Source organism: Carassius gibelio, chromosome B3, assembly GCF_023724105.1.
Source record: "Carassius gibelio isolate Cgi1373 ecotype wild population from Czech Republic chromosome B3, carGib1.2-hapl.c, whole genome shotgun sequence".
Classification (NCBI taxonomy): Eukaryota; Metazoa; Chordata; class Actinopteri; order Cypriniformes; family Cyprinidae; genus Carassius; species Carassius gibelio.
In genome coordinates this window covers 20,951,785-20,972,632 of record NC_068398.1, presented here as the reverse complement: position 1 = coordinate 20,972,632, position 20,848 = coordinate 20,951,785, and the positions used below count along the sequence as shown (strand labels likewise).

At 41.3% G+C, this 20,848-nt stretch overlaps 1 protein-coding gene across 2 annotated transcripts in view; it reads right to left on the bottom strand.

Moving 5' to 3' along the window:
- LOC127952476 (serine/threonine-protein kinase SMG1) overlaps positions 1-20,648 on the bottom strand; it is a 33,154-nt gene extending 12,506 nt beyond the window's left edge. The window contains exons 1-42 of one of the 2 annotated variants that reach the window (XM_052550924.1): positions 20,400-20,648; positions 16,417-16,574; positions 15,750-15,902; positions 15,497-15,633; positions 15,352-15,410; positions 14,574-14,787; positions 14,358-14,483; positions 14,204-14,276; positions 14,024-14,121; positions 13,768-13,941; positions 13,397-13,618; positions 13,131-13,232; positions 12,781-13,050; positions 12,544-12,674; positions 11,648-11,809; positions 11,100-11,218; positions 10,868-10,955; positions 10,635-10,736; positions 10,392-10,535; positions 10,016-10,215; positions 7,706-7,902; positions 7,391-7,552; positions 6,926-7,080; positions 6,693-6,829; positions 5,805-6,006; positions 5,609-5,718; positions 5,183-5,327; positions 4,939-5,095; positions 4,721-4,841; positions 4,393-4,638; positions 4,024-4,293; positions 3,713-3,857; positions 3,479-3,617; positions 2,811-3,032; positions 2,544-2,724; positions 2,286-2,447; positions 1,938-2,155; positions 1,689-1,843; positions 1,363-1,585; positions 1,031-1,277; positions 568-797; positions 84-332 (exon numbers count right to left, since the gene is read on the bottom strand). In XM_052550924.1, the coding sequence (XP_052406884.1) occupies positions 84-332; positions 568-797; positions 1,031-1,277; positions 1,363-1,585; positions 1,689-1,843; positions 1,938-2,155; positions 2,286-2,447; positions 2,544-2,724; positions 2,811-3,032; positions 3,479-3,617; positions 3,713-3,857; positions 4,024-4,293; positions 4,393-4,638; positions 4,721-4,841; positions 4,939-5,095; positions 5,183-5,327; positions 5,609-5,718; positions 5,805-6,006; positions 6,693-6,829; positions 6,926-7,080; positions 7,391-7,552; positions 7,706-7,902; positions 10,016-10,215; positions 10,392-10,535; positions 10,635-10,736; positions 10,868-10,955; positions 11,100-11,218; positions 11,648-11,809; positions 12,544-12,674; positions 12,781-13,050; positions 13,131-13,232; positions 13,397-13,618; positions 13,768-13,941; positions 14,024-14,121; positions 14,204-14,276; positions 14,358-14,483; positions 14,574-14,787; positions 15,352-15,410; positions 15,497-15,633; positions 15,750-15,902; positions 16,417-16,574; positions 20,400-20,476 (6,882 nt within the window). In that variant the 5' untranslated portion in view covers positions 20,477-20,648. The remainder of the gene's footprint in view (positions 1-83; positions 333-567; positions 798-1,030; positions 1,278-1,362; positions 1,586-1,688; positions 1,844-1,937; positions 2,156-2,285; positions 2,448-2,543; positions 2,725-2,810; positions 3,033-3,478; positions 3,618-3,712; positions 3,858-4,023; positions 4,294-4,392; positions 4,639-4,720; positions 4,842-4,938; positions 5,096-5,182; positions 5,328-5,608; positions 5,719-5,804; positions 6,007-6,692; positions 6,830-6,925; positions 7,081-7,390; positions 7,553-7,705; positions 7,903-10,015; positions 10,216-10,391; positions 10,536-10,634; positions 10,737-10,867; positions 10,956-11,099; positions 11,219-11,647; positions 11,810-12,543; positions 12,675-12,780; positions 13,051-13,130; positions 13,233-13,396; positions 13,619-13,767; positions 13,942-14,023; positions 14,122-14,203; positions 14,277-14,357; positions 14,484-14,573; positions 14,788-15,351; positions 15,411-15,496; positions 15,634-15,749; positions 15,903-16,416; positions 16,575-20,399) is intronic. The other variant, XM_052550925.1, reaches the window with a different exon arrangement.
- Positions 20,649-20,848: the final 200 nt, after the last annotated feature.

Below are 20,848 nucleotides of genomic sequence, written 5' to 3'. Positions count from 1 at the left end.
CGCACAAGATTGGTTAATTCTAGTGTAAGGCTCTTACACTCCGCTGAACATAGGTAGCACATGTGAATAGTGGTTCCTCTGACCTGAGTCACACTCCACCACTCACTGGGGGTGGTACAGGAGCACCACAGCTCCTTTGCCAAGAGGTTAGGAGGTGTAGCCTCCATCAGCTCTCGGAGAACGTCACTCATGACACTCAATGGCCAGTCACGGCGCGACACATCCAAACTGAGCCCGACAGCCTTTAAGGCAGGACTGATCTTACTGTAATAGAGCTCACTTGGCCGTGGAACCATGGGAAGATTCGGAGGTTGCTGGAAGGAGTCCTGTGCCTACATTTAAAAAAGGTACAAGATTTGGTCAGAATTTTTAAATCTTCCTTCACCGAAAGGGAAGCCAGTAAATAGGTCTGCATTATTTACATCAACTGAAAGTGACAACTGGGATTTTTTATTTGCATATTTTACTTTTAAAAATGATCTGAGTTTTTATGCAACAAATGGCCTTACAAAAAGTGTTAGGTAAAACAATATTTCTGAAGCATTCTATGCTAATTTTCCCTCTCACCTTCTGCGCTTGGAGCACAGCCTCACGCTGTTGCCAGCGTTTGTACAGACCGAACAGAGGAGTGGCTCCATCCACCCACTGGATGAGGCCTGATCTGGTGCCCAGCGGGGTGACAGAATAATGACGGGCGTGAAACCTTGGGCTCTCCTGCTGATTCACTTTAGTGAACATGGTGTTGACGATAGACAAAAACTGCATGATCCTCTCATCCAAATGCAAGTCCTCCAGTCCTAAAACGCAAAGATAATGTTTACATAGCATGTATTAAATAGAATAATTCACACAAAAATAATTAACTGCTCAATTTAAATGGATTACTTTTACAGTGCCTTTAATAGTTTTAGTGGGAATGGACTTTAAAAAGGAGGGACAAATCTCAAGTAATATGTTTGTGTTTGAAGAAGAACTAAAGTCTTTGAAACGAGTTTTTGGTGATGCTTTTAGACACGTTTAAAACTCATACCTTTGAATAGGTAAGGATAATTTCTGCCATCAGAGCCTAGGAAGTAGAGCTTCTTGGGCTTGGTTTTAGTGGGCAGGATGGTGATGGTATTGCCTACGCTCTGGATAGTGACTGCGTCTGTAGCAGACACCTCCCCTGGCAGAGCCATCTCTGTGTTGCTCATGGCAGTCAGGCGGGGGCTGATCTCATCTAGCTGCAGGAGGTAACTAGCCCGCTTTTGTGCCCTTTGCTGCAAGCTCAGCATGATCTGTGACAGAAAGGGGTAGGATTACAAAAGCTAAAATGCACAGCATGCATATCAGCGGTTCACTTATGCACACAGCTGTCCTGACCTGTTTGAAGGGCACCCAGCTGCTGGCAGGATTGGCTGGATTAAGAGGGCTCCTCAGTCTCTCTAGAGCATTTTGGATGGCCTCTCCGTACGTCTCCTGAAACCACGCCTCGTGAGGAGTCTCCGCCGGAGCAGCCGTGATGCTGCGTACGTGATCCAGGGCAAAAACCACAGGCTTCATCAGAGCCGAGTGCTTCTCTCTCATAATGGCCACCTTCTCATCCCTAAACCACAAGAGATTGAGAATTTAAATGATTTTCCAAGAGGCACGAGTCACTCACTAATTAAGTTTCTCCTTCTATATTGATTTCCAGGGTCGTGACTTACTTGCGCAGAGTGTTGTTGTTCTGAACTCTTTTCACCTCGTCCTCCAGCTGTTGGATCCTGCGCAGAACGTGCATGTGTTGCTGCTGCAAGACCCCCAGCCAGAGCTCGTCCCAGAGCAGAGTGACCCTCCTCAGCTCGCCCACCAACAACTGCACCTGCACACGCAAGGTTCAACAAAACAACTCTTAAACACAATGGCCATTAACACAAACAGACACTTACAGAACAGCAGAGTCCTTTCTGTAATACCTGTAGCACCATGGTGGGGTTGGCAGAAGAGAGCTTGTCTACGATCTTGCTGTAGCAGTCCTGCATCATGGCTTGGTCTTCGCTAGAATACATCATGTCTTCCCCGCGGCTGCTCTCCTGAGAAGTCGGCCCGCTGCCCGTCTCGCTCTCACCTCCACAAAGAGCCTCTCCCTGCATGTTCCCAAGAAGGGTTGGCAGGGACGACGGCAGCTTATTACCTAGAAGAGACGAAAACGACATTTTTCTTCTTCCTTTCTTTCATCTGGCTAAAAATGTTTATGCCCATGCTTCGGTGGACACATGGCCTAAGGTAGCCGGGATGTCCCCGTCTGGAAATACAGCATGTACCTGCAGCCTGAGCCTCTCCACCAAGTGAGATGGATCCAACAATGGCAGGGTAGAGGATAAGGTGGGGTGAATCTTGGGCGACTCTGCACAGCAGGCTGCAGATGCTCTGGCGGATGTAAGCCTCAGGGTGATTTAGTCTGGAGAATAACTGAGGAATGATACCTAGAGAGAAAACAGAGATATTAATATTGCATGAACAGAAATAACTATCTACATGATGTAAAGAGTTCATTACTGTATCCATGTTCAAGTTCTTACCTCTCCAGGGTGCAGTGGGGGTGGATGCCAGGCCATGCTCCAGACCCTCTCTTAATTCCCCAGCATGCTTCACAAGCAGACGCAGCAGACGGAGGGTTGCCATGACAATGACATCATCGCTGCTCTGTTTGCTGCACTGGTTGTTCAGCAGCAGCTTGGGGTCATCTTCATCTATGGGCACCTGATAATCAAGACACAAAGATATTTGATCGATTTCTGTTTTAGAAATGTATCACCGTGTTAACATTAGAGGAGGAATCCTCTGACCTGCCCAGCGTTGAGTTTGAGGAAGGTGAAGTATGCTCTGCAGGAGACCCGGTACAGGCTGAAGATTCGGTCAACCACTCTCCTCCACACCCCAATCAGCCCATCGGTCACAGTGTCCTGCACCTCAGACAGCCACGGACAGGCACCCAACAGCTGTCGGACGATCACATCCACCATGTCGTCCTCATCATCCTCTTCATTCTGCAAGGCCATGTCCTCATCCTGCACAAAACCAGAACTATTCACATCCCCATCGCAGATAAATGAACATCAGCATTAACATCCAGGCACAAATCTACAAGGTAAAATATCTTTAAAGAAATTGAGATGTTTATTTTAAATGCACAGTTTAAATCAATCAAAAATGGAAGTAAAACATAGCATTCCAAAAGATTTTCATTTGTAAAATAGATCTCAGTTTTGTGGAGTGGAGTAACATTCACAGGATTGTGTTTTTTTTTTGTATACAAAAACTAACATTTTGGCCATAAAAGGTCTCCTTCAAAAACACCAATGGAAGAAAAGAAAAAAGCTCCAACCCCAATCTCTTAAACTACAGTATGTTTGAATAAAACGACTTTTCTAGTATTACATTTCCATAATGTGCAGTGTGCCACAGTATGAAAAACACTGATTCCGGCTCATTTACAAACTGTGAACTCCATAACCTGAATTCCAGCTGGGCGACACATGGCCTGACCCAAAATGCCGAAAATGGTCTCTTTGTCCTCATCACTAGTGCCTGCTGGGAGCAAGTCCTCGATTTCTTTCTTCTCTCCAAGCAGCAAAGGAACCCCTTCTCCTTGACTATCAACAGAAAGAATAAACACCAAACATCAGTATGAGCATATCACTTGTTTTTTTTTTTTAACTAACATTAGCAACTTTATAGAGAAAAATACCTGGCATTGTCCACAACCTTCCTGCCCCATCTGTACGCCCAGCTGGCCAGAGCAGCCCATGATTTGGCCACTTCAGGAGCTTGAGTAGTTGAGAGCTGGTACAACTGGCCAAGGACGAAGTCTGGCTCCCCAACACCAACACTGACTGAAAACAGAACAAACAAATCCCCAAGATAATTACTAAAAAACAAAGACAATATTAATCAAACACTAATACACACTGCACTGTAGAATGCAATGTGATCATCATATTGGTCCTCAACCATTCATGACATACATAGCATGGTTTAATGCACTGGCATTAAGCTTACCTGTAGTCTCTGTTGTAATACGTGGCATTCCCTGATCTTCCAGCGGCAGCTCCAACAGGCCAGAGATGTTTTTGGAGAGAGCCGAGAGGTTGGTAGAACCAGAGTTCCTTTTCACCACCATTTTAAGTTGAGGAGTCAGATCTTTCCAGTCGGCCAAAAGCCATTTGCACAGAGTAAGCACAGAGCGACAGGCTGCACGCTCACACTTTCCAGAGTGACAGTACGACAGCGCACAGGAGCTCAGCATTTCCATAGCAGATCCAGACTGACCTAAAAGACAGAGAAGTGCTTAGACATTCACACTGTCAAAAAACACCAAGACCAAGTGAACTGGCCCAAATCAGACTGAAACAGCTTAGAAGCACTTGCCAGCAGCAAACAGAACTTTAGCCTTCTCGATCTCCAGCTCTGGTCCCCACTTCTCCCCAACAGTGCCCTCTAGTGACAGCTGCCTGAAGCTTTGCACCAGGTCCTGACCTTCGGAGTCACTCACTGATGGCTTGTTGCACAGACTCAGCAGACGCGTGGCCAAGGCGATATTTCCTTGCTTACGAGCGAATTTCACCGCAGTCAGACAAAGCTCCATCAAGTGAGAGTCCACTGGAGCAGACGATCCTGGATGAATCATTGCAGAGTCAACAGAGACGCCACATCACATTCATTAGCCATAATAATACATAAGAGAAGGAGACCTTACCTTTGAGTTTCTGGAAGAGCTGTCGCTGGAAAGTGGTGTATCGGAGAGCATGCAGCCATGGCTGGACATCCTGCTGCTTGCAGGTGGTCAAAGCTTCACTGAAGAGCGGAATTAAGCAGTCCTATTGGGAGGAAAACAAAAAACAGGGATTTCTTAAAAAGGTAAAGACACACGACAATGTATTTGCATGCTCACAGGTTTGATGTGGTGGCTCAAACCTCTGGGTGCTGGTTGCAGAGAGAGTTCTCTAGAGCATTGGCACAGTGCAGCTGCAGGGTGCTGAGGGTGGGCAAGGAGTCAGACAGCATCAGAGTGGAGAGACGCAGGGGACCCAGAGAGATGCGGCCCGTCTGTTTCAGGTACTTCACCAGGGTGCTGAAGACGAAAACCCAAATGTAGACTCACCATCAGTACATACACAACTTTTTGAAAAAATGTACTGTGTTCAGACTATTTACTCACTCGGACGATGCGAGAACCTTCTGGTCCTGTTCGTGATTGGCTGCAGTGATGGCTCCCACAGCGCTTCTGAGGAGCTGTACCTCAATGGCCTTCTGGAGCTCTGAGGGGTCTGGGCTCAACACAGCAGGAAGAAGCCTCTTCAGGTCTGTAAACACAAACAAACAAACATTAATACAAACCACACCAAATGGCTGTTCACAGAAATGGATTCCACATGTTCTGACCAATATAAAACAAATCATTAAAGGATTTTTAAAGATAACCTTTACAAAAAGCAATTTCTAATTTCTACAAAAAAATTTGAGCTGAGCATTAATAGGTGAAAAATGCTGCTGCTCCTGTATTACCATGTCTTTTCCAGGCCTGACAAGAAGAAAAAGAAACCCTACTACTTTTTGTTTTCCATGACTGTGGATATAATCATACCAATCTTGTCCTTAGTTGTAGAGTTCAGAAGGCCATGATCCTCCCCAGGGAGCAACTCCAGCTGGGCACGGCACTCTGCGAAACCCCCCTCCTCAAACCTACTCAGAGCTCTGGAGGACAGACAGATTAAACACAATTATCTCCATGAACTCCTCACCTTCCTACAGTCAGAGTCAACAGTTCTGCTACTACACACCTGATGTAGTTAAAGTCTGTCTTGAGGTTGACACTGGAACTGCTGCTGTTCTTTTTGAGGTTCACCATGCTGGCCTGCCACTCCTGCACAGACTCCCAGTCGCTCAGGGACACATAACACTCACAGGCCTTATTAGCCAGGAAGTTGACTACTTCTGGAGAACACTCGCTGGACTTCAACAACACCGTTTTCCTTCCATCTCCTGTTAAAAAAAAAAAAAAAAAAAAAAAAAAGATCAGAGGACAAGAAGCTCTGATATCATTAAAGGCTAGGCATGGGAATCCTCTGGAAACTCACTTTTTTTGGTCCATTCTTACATTTAAACAAATTCAGTCTCAGTATTGAGACACTATAGAGCTATTACCAAACAAACTGAATCAGTATCAACAAAAAGCATCTTTGCACTGCAGAGGTGGAACACAAGCTGCATCTAAAGTGTTTATTTACAGCCTTAATAATGCAGCTCAGAAGTGAACAGCGCATCTACACTGCAGTTTTCTTAAACACTACTATGAGAGTAACGTTTTAAAAATAAAACTAATATGGAAATACAAAATGACAACAATGAAACTAATCAACACATGATATATGAAACTATAACTGCTAATAGGTGGTGGTATGTCCTCTTCATTCATTTGTTCAAAAATTCTGAAACAAAGCAAGTCACTATTGTCTTTATGAATGATTAACGGAACCATTCACTCATACAATTCATTTAAAACCTAATTCATTGAGTAATGAAACATCACTGTCTGTTGCTTTGAGATGCACAGCGGTTCAATCTGAACCAAAATATATTAATATATATATTTTTTTTTACCTCACCCCTATTCAGGCTTATAATGTTTTTTATTTATTTATGCGAGACATTTACGGCAAAATACTCACCACTGCTGGTGTGTTTTGGGCTGGAGGTGTTGGAGCCAGTGAGTTTTAACAGGGAGCGATCAAAGCCTTTAATGGAGCAGTCTATCCCGGTGATGGCACACAGCTGCTCTTGGTACTCTAACGCTGCCTTCTCAAACCTTGGGAACAATGCAACATTTTATGAGAGCTGAGTGACTAGACAAATTTGCATGGTGTAAAGTAGGTTAATTATTCTCAGAACAGGGAACACTTACTTTCCCTCGGCCTGCAGTGCCACTGATCCTAGCCAGCCCAGGCTCTTGCCACTGTTGGCCAGACTCCAGGCTGCCAGACCTTGTATGGCTTCAGGACATCGCAGCTCACACAACGCCTCCACTAACATGGTGATTGGCACCTCCACTTCTGGCCCCTACAGGGCAAAGCACAGACCAAACACAATGAAATAAGGTTTTCGGATATTAAAGTCCTAATAGTGCAGAGCCAGTGCCTTACAATAACTGACATCTCATAAAGAAGCAACGGTGGGAAGATAATAGAGTTATGGTTCCAAGCCTTCAACCTATTTCAGTCATCATTTATGTGTGAAATGTAAAATGTATTGCAAAAAAATTTGTGTCAATGGAACATTTAGAATTTAACTAAACATTGGATTTTTTGCTTAATGCCTATTTTCCATGTTTGTTGGAGCCTCTTTTGAACAACACTGCTTGAAGTCTTACCTGTGCATTACTGTTCTTGATCTCAGTGAGCAGGTCAAAGCCATGACGGACTGTGACTGCTGGCTGACCTGAGAGAAGGCCCACCCTCATCAGAGCCAAACGAATTCTGGTTAGCCAGTCCTGGCACGTCTGTCTGTTTGTGTAGAAAAATGTTCTGATGCCCTGAATAAAGGAACAAAGACGAATTAAAAAAATAAAGCTGAAGATGAAAACATGGAATGTCAATGGAAACCCCATTAAAAGTCCTTGGAAGGATAAAGCTAGCATTTCATAGTGATAACATGAAGGCTAGTTGTGTATATAGAGAGGACAGACCTTTGGTGGTGCGGTGAGAGCGCTAGCACAGCCTTCATACGCATTGTACATGAGTTTCTCCAGGTTTTCCAGGAACTGCAGAAGCAGGGCCAGGCGGAGCTGATTGGTGTGGTGACCCTCATCACTCTCTCCTCCACTCCACTGACTCAACTCCTGCTCTGTGTTCAGACTGTGAGCCGCCAGGCTGCGGATCATACCTACGCCAGCACAGGGTTAAAATATTGATTCATAATCACATGACACACAACCCCTTTCAAAAGTTTGGGATTACTAAGTTGTAAAATGAATCCTTCTATTCAGCACAGATGCATTCAATTCATTAAAAGTGACAATGAAGACATTTATAATGTTGAAAATGTCTTTCAAATAAGTGATATTCTTATAAACTCTTTATTCAGCAAAGAATTCATTGAAAAAATGTTTGATAAGAACATTGATAAATGTTTCTTGAGCACTAAATCAGCATATTAGAGAGATTTCTGAAGCATGATGTGACACTAAAGACTGCCGTGTCTAGTGAAAATTCAGGTTTGCAATCACAGGAACAACTGTATTGTAAACAAATAGTGAACGGTGGCAAACCACATTTAGGTGCATCAGGAAATTCTTCAAAAAGGTCTTTATTTTTTGTAATTGAATTTTAAAAAGCAAGCTTTCTTATATTCTAGATTCACTGTACACAAACTGAAATATTTCAAGAGTTTTCTGGTTTGAATTCTGATGGTTACGACTTACATCTTAGGAAAATAAAAAAAATTCAGTATATCAAAAAATTTGAATATTTCATTTTGAGCTTGATTAGTTTGATTAATTTTGAGTATAAATACTGAGTGCCTCTTGGGCTAGTTTACAACATGCAACCACAATTATGGGAAAGGCTACTGTCTTGACGGTTGTCCAGAAAACAATCATCAACAGCCTCCACAAGGAGGGTAAGCCACAGAAGGTCATTGCTGAAAGGGCTGGCTGTTCACAGAGTGCTGTATCAAAATATATTCATAGAACATTGACTGGAAGGAAAAAGTGTGTTTTTTGATTGATCTGAGAAAATATGAAAAATTTACTGATACTGAATTTTTCAATTCATAATCGTCAGAATTAAAAAACAAGAACAACAACAACAAAAACTCTTGAAATATTTCAGCTTGTGTGCAATGAATCTAGAATATAAAAAAGTTTGCTTTTTGAATTAAAAACAAAACAAAAAGAACGAACTTTTCCATGACATTCAATTTTGTTTTAGATGCACCTGTATATATGTGCTGTGCACTCATAACCTGTAAGTGTTCCAGCTTTGATTATTTTCAATAATTTTAAATTAAGGTCCTTTTAGAAGATTATTCATTAAATTAAATGTAATTGCATGGAATAGAGAGACCTAGGTGTATTTCCCAAAAGCAACTAGGGTCACAAATCCCATCCTTAACATGAGAATTTAACAAGGCTTGCAACCAGTCTGGCTAACAATGCTTTTGGGAAATGTAGCCCAGCAATCTTCAAAATGTATTCACATTAGGGATGTCAATTTTCAATCATTTACATGATGCTAGCGACTTTTTTTTAATGAAAACAAATGGTTATTTTTAATTTTAGGCATATTACTTACAAAGGTTATGCATTTTCTTTAAAGCATCCCATTTTTCATCAATTCCTTAAAGCATCCCATTTTGTAATGAATTAGGAATTTAAAAAACACTTGTTTTAAATTAATTTATTCCCTCAATTCAGTTAAATTACGGGTTAGGGGAAAAAAAATAATGAAACCATGACAGTTGCCACAAATTAATAAGTCATAGGAACGAATTAACAAGTTGTAGGAATGAATAGACTATCTGTCCTGTGTCCCGCAGCCCTGGCCACGATACGAAATAATTATCTGGCGAATTACTTAGTTACTACATTTCTATTGCTTTCCATGTTGAAGAACTTTGTGTTGTTTCTATTTTAATGTACTTTTAAAGTTTAAATCACTTTAAAAGCTTAATTTGTACATTATGAATGAATGATGCATTTACATTACTCACAGCCGCTCGCACGTGTTTTGCGCATGAGCTGCACACAGCCCAACATTAAATAGGTTAACCAACTATCGATGGCTTTAATCGATTGCATCTCCTATCGACAATTAATCGATCAGATTAATCATTGACATCCCTAATTCACAAGTATCTAGAATGACAAAAAGTCATACAAATTTTGAACGACATGAGGTGAGTGAATAGTTTCAAAACTTAAATTAGGCAAACTATTCCTTTAAGAAATATTGGAATGTTTTGACAAGTCACATTCCTAAATGGATAATTCACTAACCCTCTATGGTCTGAAAAGTATCCTGGGCTCGTCCCAGAGGGGTCCGGAGTTTAGAGAGAACAGTGAACTGAGCGGCTTCCCAAACCGCCCACTGCCACAGCACCGCCTCGGTCTTCAGCAGCGCACGGGGGACCATGGCGGAGTCTTTCTTCTCCAGCCGCTGACAGCTGTGGTACAGCCGCTCCAACCAGGGCTCCTTACTGCGTACGAAACAATGAATATCTAATAAATAACCCCAAAGATAATGACTCACAGCACCCCTGCAAACTGCTCTCATTTCAGCTGTGGATCTTCTACAGGACATATATATTCAAATGAACAAATATGTCCAATGTGTTCTCGGACAAGGTGAGAATAAAGAAATGAAGCAACTCACCCGCCACGGTGGACAGTTCCATATAGAATAAACCCAATGAGGTCAGAGAAGTCCTGTGGGTGGAATGTGTTGCTAGGCACTTTGCTCATGTGTCGGCGGATGGCCAGAGAAATCTCCTTAATCTCAGAGTGACCGCGGGCACTGCTAGGAGACAAGCCGTGACAATTACCATCACATCACCTACAGCTGGAGGAAAAACTATTGTGTGAATTCAGGACGGGTGAAAACGAGAGTCTTGCAAACCTCAATGCAACGTGCATGGGAACAGATCTCAGCAATTTCCCAAAGGCCTGCCGGACTCGGACTGCTGAGTGGACCAGCTGAACTCTGCACACGTCCACGCACCTGCACAGAGAAAGAACAACGAATTAGTGCTGATCAAACCAGATGTTTTTACCTCCGCCCCCAAGAGTTGCAGCACTAATGAATGTTCCAGCAGGAAAACAGCGTCTAACAAGCAGAGGATGTGTGATTACCTCTGGAGGAGCTCGCTGGTCAAGGAAGATGACACAACCTGAAGACTGTTACATGCCTGCAGACATACGGTGGGGTCTTCATTCAAGGCTACATTGAAGAAAACAGACACGTTAAAACGTCTGTGCACTTGGTCACCAGTTTATTATCCAAACCCATTATTTGTTGATCTTTATAGCATTGCTTCACCTTTCTGAACTAAAAATCCAGAAATAACAACAGAGATTAACTCACAATTTGCCAGTAAGCCTTTGCAGAATTTGAGGAAGGATGGGAGTGAGAACAGAGGGGAGTAGGTTTCAGATTTCTTCATCATCAGACACACCTCTAATGACCAGGTGAGTAACAGCCGCCTAAAAAAGTTAAAGACAAAATAAATATTAAATGGAATTATTAACAGTGCAGGCTGAGACCCGATAGAAATCAGATCTAATCTAATTCCAACATAAACACTAGAAATAGGCTAAATGAGATTTATGTGGATAAATATTCCAGTTCATGTAAACAATCTAAATTCAACTTTTATTTTAAACTATTATGGCACTACATTTGAATATTGAAAACACTTCTGTTTAGCATGTTTGGAACCCACTGTAGATTCACTAATTTCATAAAAATGTAATACTAAGCAGATATGCATACAAGTAAGGAATTAAAAAGAAAGGTGCGATTACACCTGTCACCGTTTAAGTGATCACAGCAGCTGAAAGAGCGAGTGGTTCAGATTAATACATCACAACAGGCCTCATTATAGACAGAGACAGGCAGTGTGAGCTCTGTACCTCGCCTCGGGGTTGAGATGATCCTTGCTGAGCAGCATACCCAGCAAATTAAGGAGCGTGCTGAAGTGCCTTTTGGTTGCCGTGGTAACTGTGCTGATGACAGCCCCGTCGAAAAGAGATGGAGACGAAGAGCTCAGGCTGCTTGAGATGAAGTGATCATGTCTTGGGAGAAATAAAGAGAGATCGGCAGCGGTTTATCAGTTATCACACCTGCAGCGAGAGGCTCAAATCGAGTAAATGACTGTGTTTCTTTGACAGTTTTATGTACACCGCAAGAAATAGAATGATAAAACCATATAGCACTGCATCATTCATGAAAACACACTGCCACTTGTCAAACACGTCAGTGTGGTTCTGCATTTCTCACACTGTGTTCGGCAAATACATTTGTGGTTTTAATTTAATATATTTTTCATTCAGACAAATGCACTTATTAATCAGACAGTAAAACAGAAATATTGTGAAATGGTACTACAATTTTAGAAGCCTTTTATTTTTCTATTACAATCTTATATATTCTAATATAATGTAATTTTACATTTTCACATATTCCTTCAGAAATTATTCTAATATGATTCAGTGCTCAAGAAACATTTCTTATTATCATTGTCAAATTTTATGACGTGTGTGTGTGTGTGTGTGTATGTGTATATATATATTTTTTTTTTTTTTTTGTGGAAACCATTTTAAATGAACAGAAACTTCAGAAGTACAGCATATTTTTGAAATCGAATATAATTTTAAAGTTTAATCGACAGTGTATATAACATAATATATATCATCAATATGATATGCTATATTATAATAATACGATGACCTGGAAAACACTATGACTGTGGAAACCCTGAACATTTTTCAAGAAGCATAATCCAGTTAAAGTTAAGTGGCATTGTTACCTGGTGCAGTGGGAATAGAGAGTGTAGAGCACTGCATACTGGACGGCAGGGTGATGAACTGCCAAGTCAGAGTGAATTACAACCAGATTCTGACTGAGCAGGGCAAACACAGTAGGGGACAAAGCCCACATCTGTAACACAGGCAAAATATGTGTTATTACTCTCTTCTCTTTCACACATTTTCTTGTATGACTTCAAAAAATGCTTTCACAGAGCCAAGTATGAATTAATGCTGACCCCGATGAGGGAGTTCTTGGTGTTGCCAATGGTGGTGAGAGCACTGAGGTCGAAGAGAAGGATAAACTCTGCTCTCTCTGGGCTGAACTGCAGCTGGCTGAAGGCAGGGTGTTGTATGTTAGGACAGGCAGCAGGCAAACCCAGAGGGCTGAGCAAACTGTTCAGCACACAGCCCATCTCGCCCAAGACCAGTTTATAAGCTGCCTCCAGGGTAGGGATGTTCTTTAGGCTCAGCACAGCATGATACACTCCATGTGCAGCTGCCATCACCTGGGACACAAATAAAAAAAGCCTTAACCCATATCTGTTTTGTCTGCTGAATTGATAACAATTGAGGTTACTGATCGTACTTCTCTTTCTCTGTGGAAACGCAGCTCCAAGAGTTGGGAATTTGGGGCCAGCAACTTCTCCACAAAAGCAGCCGGGATGCTGGTGTTTATCTGGTCAACAATCTACAACCACACACACATAAAAACTAATTTAAAAAGACCAAGCGTGTGAAAAAGTATTGTAAAGACAAAAACAATAGTGACCAGGCCAAAGAGTGTACTACATTTATTTACGCAAGTCTCTACTCCAGTCTGTCGGTTATTGGATTAATCAAGTCAAGTCCTACCAGCGTAAGCAGGGTGAGGACGGACATGCTGTACTCTGGTCCGCAGCTCTGGCAGCTGTCCAGCTGGTCCAGGCCGTAAGAGATTACAGCATCAATCAGCTGGTTGCCCAAATCCGTGCTCACCAGCAGGACACACACACACTCATTTCCCGCTGTCAGCACTGCCTCCGAGAAGAACACCTGCTTAGCTGTGGTGACACAGGCTAAAACACGGTTCAGAACCTGTGAGCCAGGAAATGCAAACGATTTACATCAGATCGGTAAAAGACTTGTGTAAAGTGTCTGTTGATCTATAAATGACAGCAGTTTCTCTTTTTGTCTTGCAGTAACACTGATATTTGAAGCAGAGGCCATGCGTGTTGGATACTAACATCAGTGACGTATGCTTCTGTGATCGGAGGACCTCTGATAGGGTTAAAGCGTTCTCCGATGCTGTGCACAACTGTGCTAAAAACTCTCAACAGGGCTGCCAGTTTTGGCAGGGAGACCGTGGGAGGGGGAATGTCCTCATCTCCTGATTCCCCAGATACACCATGACTCAAATCCTGTGAAGTAAAGAACATTAGCACCTCAGGAATCTCCTAATAAATGGCCTATCAGACACCAAATTAAAACAATTCATGTTACCTCAGCATACGCCTCCATATCTTCCAAAAACTGACCCAATAATGTGGTTGAAAAGGTCAAATCTGCGACCCAAAACTGCTCCAGACTCTGTAACCAGCCTAGAAAGATATATACAGAGACAGGTCAGACGGGTAATTTCCCCAGAAAGGGAAATGATACTCAATATAAAACAAATCGTACCAGACACTTGTTGAGTTAGAGACTGTTTCTGTGTGTGGTCTATATGCCAACCTACTAGGATATCCACTGTGTCCTGAAAAAACAAAAGCAGGAGTTCATTTACAAGTTCTTTGCTTTAAAAAATTGTACATTTAAGACTGCTAGTGCTGCTTACTCTGAAGTTGGTGCTGAATATGTGTGGATAACACCGGGCCAACAGTAAAATGCATTTTACACTTTGGCACAACAGCTCTGGTGTGTCCAAGTTCTCCAAGATAGACTGAAGGCTGCTCATCACCAACTGAATGACAAAGGGGTAAAACATTTCAGCCCCAGAAAAAGATTATACAGAAGGGTAATCCAATATTTAGCAATGAAGCAGTATAAATACCTGCATTACAGATGAAAAAGCCTTCTTCTCCCCTGCCGTTTCAAGTGCCTTGTGCACTGCCACCAGGTACAGAAGCTTCACCTCGTCCTTTGTGGACCCACTGAACTTGAGGAACATCCACTTGAAGATCCGCTCTGCTTCATAACTGAGGGAGGCACAGAGCAATCCCAGGCAGCTCGCGGCCTCCTGCCTGAGCTCCTGCAGGAGCTTACTACTGTAAGGCCAAACAGAAACGTGTCATCAGGTACTGCATGGATTTATTATGCAATAATTACCCGTTGACTGTACACTACCCTGCTTTTATATATACACATTTAAATAAATAGATATTACATATAAATTTGAGTTGAAATTTGGCCAGATTTTCACTGCACAATTATCATGGCCAAAATAACCCAGGATATTAATGGCCCTTACCCTAATGGCACACTTCATGTGAACTTGTGGTCTTGTAAACTTACAATAGCCCTCTCATGTGCATCCATTAAGGTTTCAGAAGTGTGCTTGTGAACGCTCACTTTGCAGCCACTATGCACCCTAAAGTAAACTCCAACCTGATAATTATATAAATTAAAAATCCCATACTAGTGGGCAAAAAAATGTTCAGATATGGCGAAATGTAATAATGGCTGGTTAAATTGTTTATGACTTGGACTCAGTAAGGTGTTCATAATACTTCTTGAACAATGAAGTGCTAAATACACCCTCAGTGGAGTGAATCCTGATACCCCCCCCCCCCCCCCCCCCACTGTGTTAAAAATAGGCTGTGCAGTCATACCTCTCATTTAAAATGTCATTCAGGGTGCTCAAAATGGAATCCAACTGTTTCACTAGGACCTGTAATGTATGAATGCAAACAATACAGATTAAAAACAGTTTGATTCTATACACACAAAAATCCACCTGAGCATGTCAGACCGTACCACTTTATTTTCAGAGTGCACAATGAACTCCCTCATTTGTTTCATAGTGGCCAGTCTGCGTTCCCGGTCATCTTCCCGTGACGCTCTCCGCAGAAGATTGGCCAGACGAGACTCCTCAGAGTGAGCCAACGGTCGGTCTGGGACATAAAAGAGAAAGTGATGCTAGTAAATAAATGAATTTAACAGACCCACCTAAGATCCAAGGCAATTCATCCCAAACAAACAATGTATGAGCACTGAAAGGTGAATGTACCCTGTGATTTCCTCATGTCCTTTGCAGCTAAAGCACGGTTTCCATGCTGAAAAGTGGTTATATCAGTAGTCACATCATTGATTCTCAACTCTTGCCCCAGCGACTTCCAACCATAAGTATTTTCAGAGAGGCCTCCATCAGCGTCATATCCACCTAGAAAGCAGGAATACTGTCAGTAAAGGAATAACATTTAGAATCTGAAATTCCTGGAAAAAAAACACCACACGAGACATTAAAAGCATAAATCAAATGTTAGAACATTGTGTCACTAAGGTAGGTTCTATTTTCATAAGCAGGGCAAAATGTATATGGTATAATCTAGGTCTAACTATTTATTTTATAAAAATTTTCTCTATTAAAAATAAAGCAAACAAACAATGGAACAAATATATTACACTCATTTAAAAAAAAACAATGTTAATTTATTCGCACAAGGAACCTCTGGGACATTCCCAAAAAAAAAAAAAAAAACTTTCTGACATTACTTTCTCTTTCTATTTTTAGAAACCGAAACCTTAACCAGTGTGACACACAGAAGAGGAATCAAATAATCAACAAATCCTCAGCAGAATGACACATAATGCAGGTGGAAATAGTAATAATAACTGGCAGACATAATCCAGCTGATTAAAGCCAGGTTAAACAAAGGGCCAGATGAAGCACACACCTCCTTCTTCGTGTACATCTGTGGCAGAGAAGGCTTCATTGTGCAGTGGTGGGGTGCCAGGCTGTTCAGAGGGCAGAATGTCGAAAAGAACTTCTGAACCACGCTCTCTAGAGACACTGCTCTTCACACCGTCCTGGCTGGCTGACAGACTTTCGCCTCTGAAAAACATTCAATATACCTTCAGTGGTCAGCCTCCGTTGATGTCAGCATGCTAAAGCTTGACCAGAGCTGACCACTTATTGTTCAACTGGACCAAAGTGGGTTGGTGTTAACTCTGATGACATCATATGCATAAAACACCAAACACCTCAATTAGTTTACAAACACTTTCAAAAGGCACTATCGGTAAGATTTTGTAAGGTTTTTGAAAGAAGTCTCTTCTGCCCAGCAAGGCTATATTTATTTGATAAAAAATACAGAAAAAACTATCAAAACTATCACATAAATGTCAAATTTAAAATGTTTTATAAAAAAAATGTTAATTGAATCGCCATTGGCTAGTACATTTTTTAGTTTACTCGCCAGACTATAATAAATGTTTTTAAAAAGGTATTTTTTTAAATGTATGAAAGTATACTCTTAACATCAGTCAGTCAATTAAAACTTGATAACCATGTGTGAATGCATACTAGTCATTTTAACTAAACTTCAGACTGGTGGTGCTGCTTTTTTGGTCATTCAGTGTTTCTGTATAAAAGAATTGTGGAAAAATTTACAAAAATACTGATAAGATAATAATGACACGGATTCTACTAATAAGAACCATATAAAATGCGTTAAGGAACAATGAGCTGCAGGATTCATGAATATTAATCAGGTTGTGTGTGGTCGCTTGAATTGATTTGTTGAAATCGAAACAGGGATGATAATAGAGCATCGCAGTCCTGCCCACAGCCCGAGAGAGCTTTGGCGCCGGAAGTAAATTTCCCATTCATTTCTCCCATAGACTTTCGGATGAATCCGTATCTAAAGAGTTTTAGAGCATGTGTGAGGATAACCAGCTACGGCTGAACTCATAAGCATACAACATATCATTTAGAGTGAAAAAATTAAGAGAAAATCCAAAAAAAGTCAAAGGTACAAGACTGTGTACATATTTTCATTTCCGAGCGAAGGAACTACTCATCCGATAAACCACGGTGCCTCACTGAATTCGACTGAAGCCACAACCACGAACGAGCCTTTTGAGCGACTTCCAAATCTGTTGACGCCCACGCAAACTTTTTCCTCCAGTGAATTTTATTTTATATAGTGAATGTCCAGTTATAGCAATTCTTTCAGTATTGTGTAAATAAATAGTGTTTTATATAGGTATTGTGTATTGATCTTTATATATATCGTGTATTTTATATATTGTGTGCGTGAAAGCGGTTAACGATAACGTCAGCAATGGTGCAGTGCTTTGTACCTGACTGCAATCACCGCTCAGTTGACCATTACACAAATGTTCAGTAAATGCACAAAAAGGTATGCCTAGGCTAAATATTGTTTTGACAGTGGCATTATAAAATGCTTTTAAAAATTATAAAAAGGCTACAGTAGCCTAGCTAAAGTGGATGATAATGCGAACTAACGTTACCAACCTCCCTGCAAAACTCACCAAAACTTTGTAGGTCTTGTCCCTCATGCTGGCCCTTACAAAACCCACAAGCTGACCCTCGGAAATGCTTCACTCAACTACCCTTACATGACCTTATCTGAAGTGGTTTTCACCTCTTTGAACCCTTTTGTTTTCCTCCCTGAAAAAAGCCACCATGGCAGCCAAGGAGATCATGATTGCACTGATAAGTCTACCGTGCAAAAACACAACCAGTTTTTATTTTATTTATTTATTTTTATTAATGATCTTCAGTCTTCACGGACCATCGCGGGATTTAACCAGACGGCTATACGAGTTCCACCAATCAGATGCATCACTGTGGGATTGTTCAGGATTGTGGGTAATGAAGTACTTATCCAAGACATCGTGAATAAAAGGCATTTCTCTCAAAACAAGGTTAGTTCCCCATGAACCTTTGGCGTTTATATAAGCATATACTATCACTTAGCACAGCCGTAGCTGGTTTTAAGTCTACCATGTATGGTTACGTTTTTATGGCTTATACCCCAAATGTCAATGCAGAAATCGTATTGAATTTTTACTTTCGGCACCGGCTGTGATGCTCTATAGCAGAGCGCCAGTTAATGAGATTGCTGTTTGCTCATTAGTCCCGCCCACTACTGGAAAACCCGGCAAAAAAGCTAAAAGGAACACCATTATCCACAATTGATTAGTTGGTATAAAGTTCAGCATGTGGTATATGCCATGCCTTAATATTTTTTATTTTTTAAATAAACATTTTGTATGCTAGTTTGACATTGTATCTTACCGTTTTATTGTTTTTGTGTTTTTTTTTAATTGAGAAAAACAATGAATCTGTCTTTTGTTTTAGTCTTAAAACTTAAAAAGGTTCTGTAGATGTAGGCCTATGTAAGCAAAACTGACAGTTATGTTTTCTTGAAAAATGTTACAACAAGTTGAAATCACCCGAAGCCCGGTTTATAACATAGCAAAAGAGGAACTCCTGTTCACAAAATTCAATCACAAATTACTGATGAAAAAAAAAACAGGTTGAATGTTAACCTCTTTCTAGGCTTGCCACAATAGAAGGCGATTTTGCAAGTTTTTTTTTAAACATTTGTTTCTTGTTTAATTGGAACATGTGAACTTAATGACATGACATAAATTTTATTTTTTTGAGTGAACTATAACTTTAATAATCCTAATTAAACTACATTTTGAACTCTAACAGTTCACAGAAATGTAAAGTTGATAATTTACATCACCTCCCGAACATTAAATAAACAGACCTTTTATAAAATGGCATAAAGTATTAGTACTGAAAATTTGAACCATTAAATCGACAAAGATACAAAATCAGCACAATTGATTAATCTTCCCTGCATATTCATTAAAACTGCATCTGCACCCGGGACTTATGGACAAGAGGTTTCATTTCTCAACATGGTTTCAAATAATGCAACTCATCTCAAAACTGTGAAGTTTCATCCTAAATAAATAGTAAAAAAAAAAAGTATTTGTTTCAAAGTTACTGAATGGACATCGACAATTGGATTATGAGACTAGATTTAACTCAAAAGAATTAACCATGCAGCTCTCGCTCTCGAAGTTCAAAGTTCTCGCTGCCAATTCATATGCTTTCCAGACTAACACAGACACACTCGCCTGCCTTTGACATTCAGTCCAAGCTTCATCTGTTTAAACTATGAAAACGTCCAAATTAAAGCGGTTTAAAATTACAAATAAGATCATAAAGCTTGAAATTGGGAATCCGCCTCTCAGTCAAGCCGCACAACGAAAATAATGGAGCGGGTTAGCAAAGTGACATGAGCGTCGAAAATGATATGAGCTTTACAGGAGGAGTTCAAAAAGCATTAAATCAGTATGAGACGGATATTAACCCGTATGTCTCCAATCTACATAAAGCGTAAATCGACTAACTTACTAACTTAATCGCAAATGTTGAAAACTACCCATGCTATGCAGCTTGTGGCTAAACGTGTTAGACCACACGCGTTTCCCCTCACAAACCACAAATGAACGCCACGACACATCCGCGCGTTTGTCAAAACACACAAATCCATGCCGTTACACTCACGCTTTTACTCAGTCTACAGACCAAAGCTAGCGAACAAACGCAAACATGTTAACTTTAATATCGCCAGTGTTCGCCGATTGTTTGTGAGTTAGCTCATGCTAACATCTTGCTAACCAGCCTGACAAATACAATCATGAGCGCTTGACACTTGTCGGTTTAACTATTCCCAAAGACTAGAGCTCAACCTCATTATCGTGCGACGTGATGTGAGATGAATGCTCAGGAATTACTCCTCACGTGGAGAAAAAGAGGCCCAGGAGAGCAAGGCCTAGCTGAAGCCTCGGTCTGTAGTGCGAGTGTTCGGCGGCGTGGTGCGCTACTGACCTGGGCTGCCAGTCATTCCAGTTTCGCTGCAGTTTTTGGGCGCTGCTCAGCCGAGACCCGAGGGCTTTGCGGCTCATTACCTTCGCGAAGACAGCATGTCCCGTCTAACACGGGAAGAGTCCGCAAACAAACACTACTTTCACCGTTCAGTGTATGTCCATGCACAGGTTTGAAATGCACTGTGTTTGAAACTGAAAGGCAGCGGCCTGACCCTCCCATCTATTTCTCTGCTCTTCCCTTCACCGCGGTGCACACGGAGGCTTCTCCATCTGCCGGTGGATAGAAATAACTGCAGCTCTATTGTTGTGAGTGCAAAGGCCGAAGCAAATACATTTCCCATGGTGCCTTCACGCAAAATGGCAGAAACATGGACTTACTAAAAATAACTCTAAAGGTTGTTCGTTCACCTGTTTGGCAAGTGTAGGTTAAGCAGGAAAAAGTAAAAATTT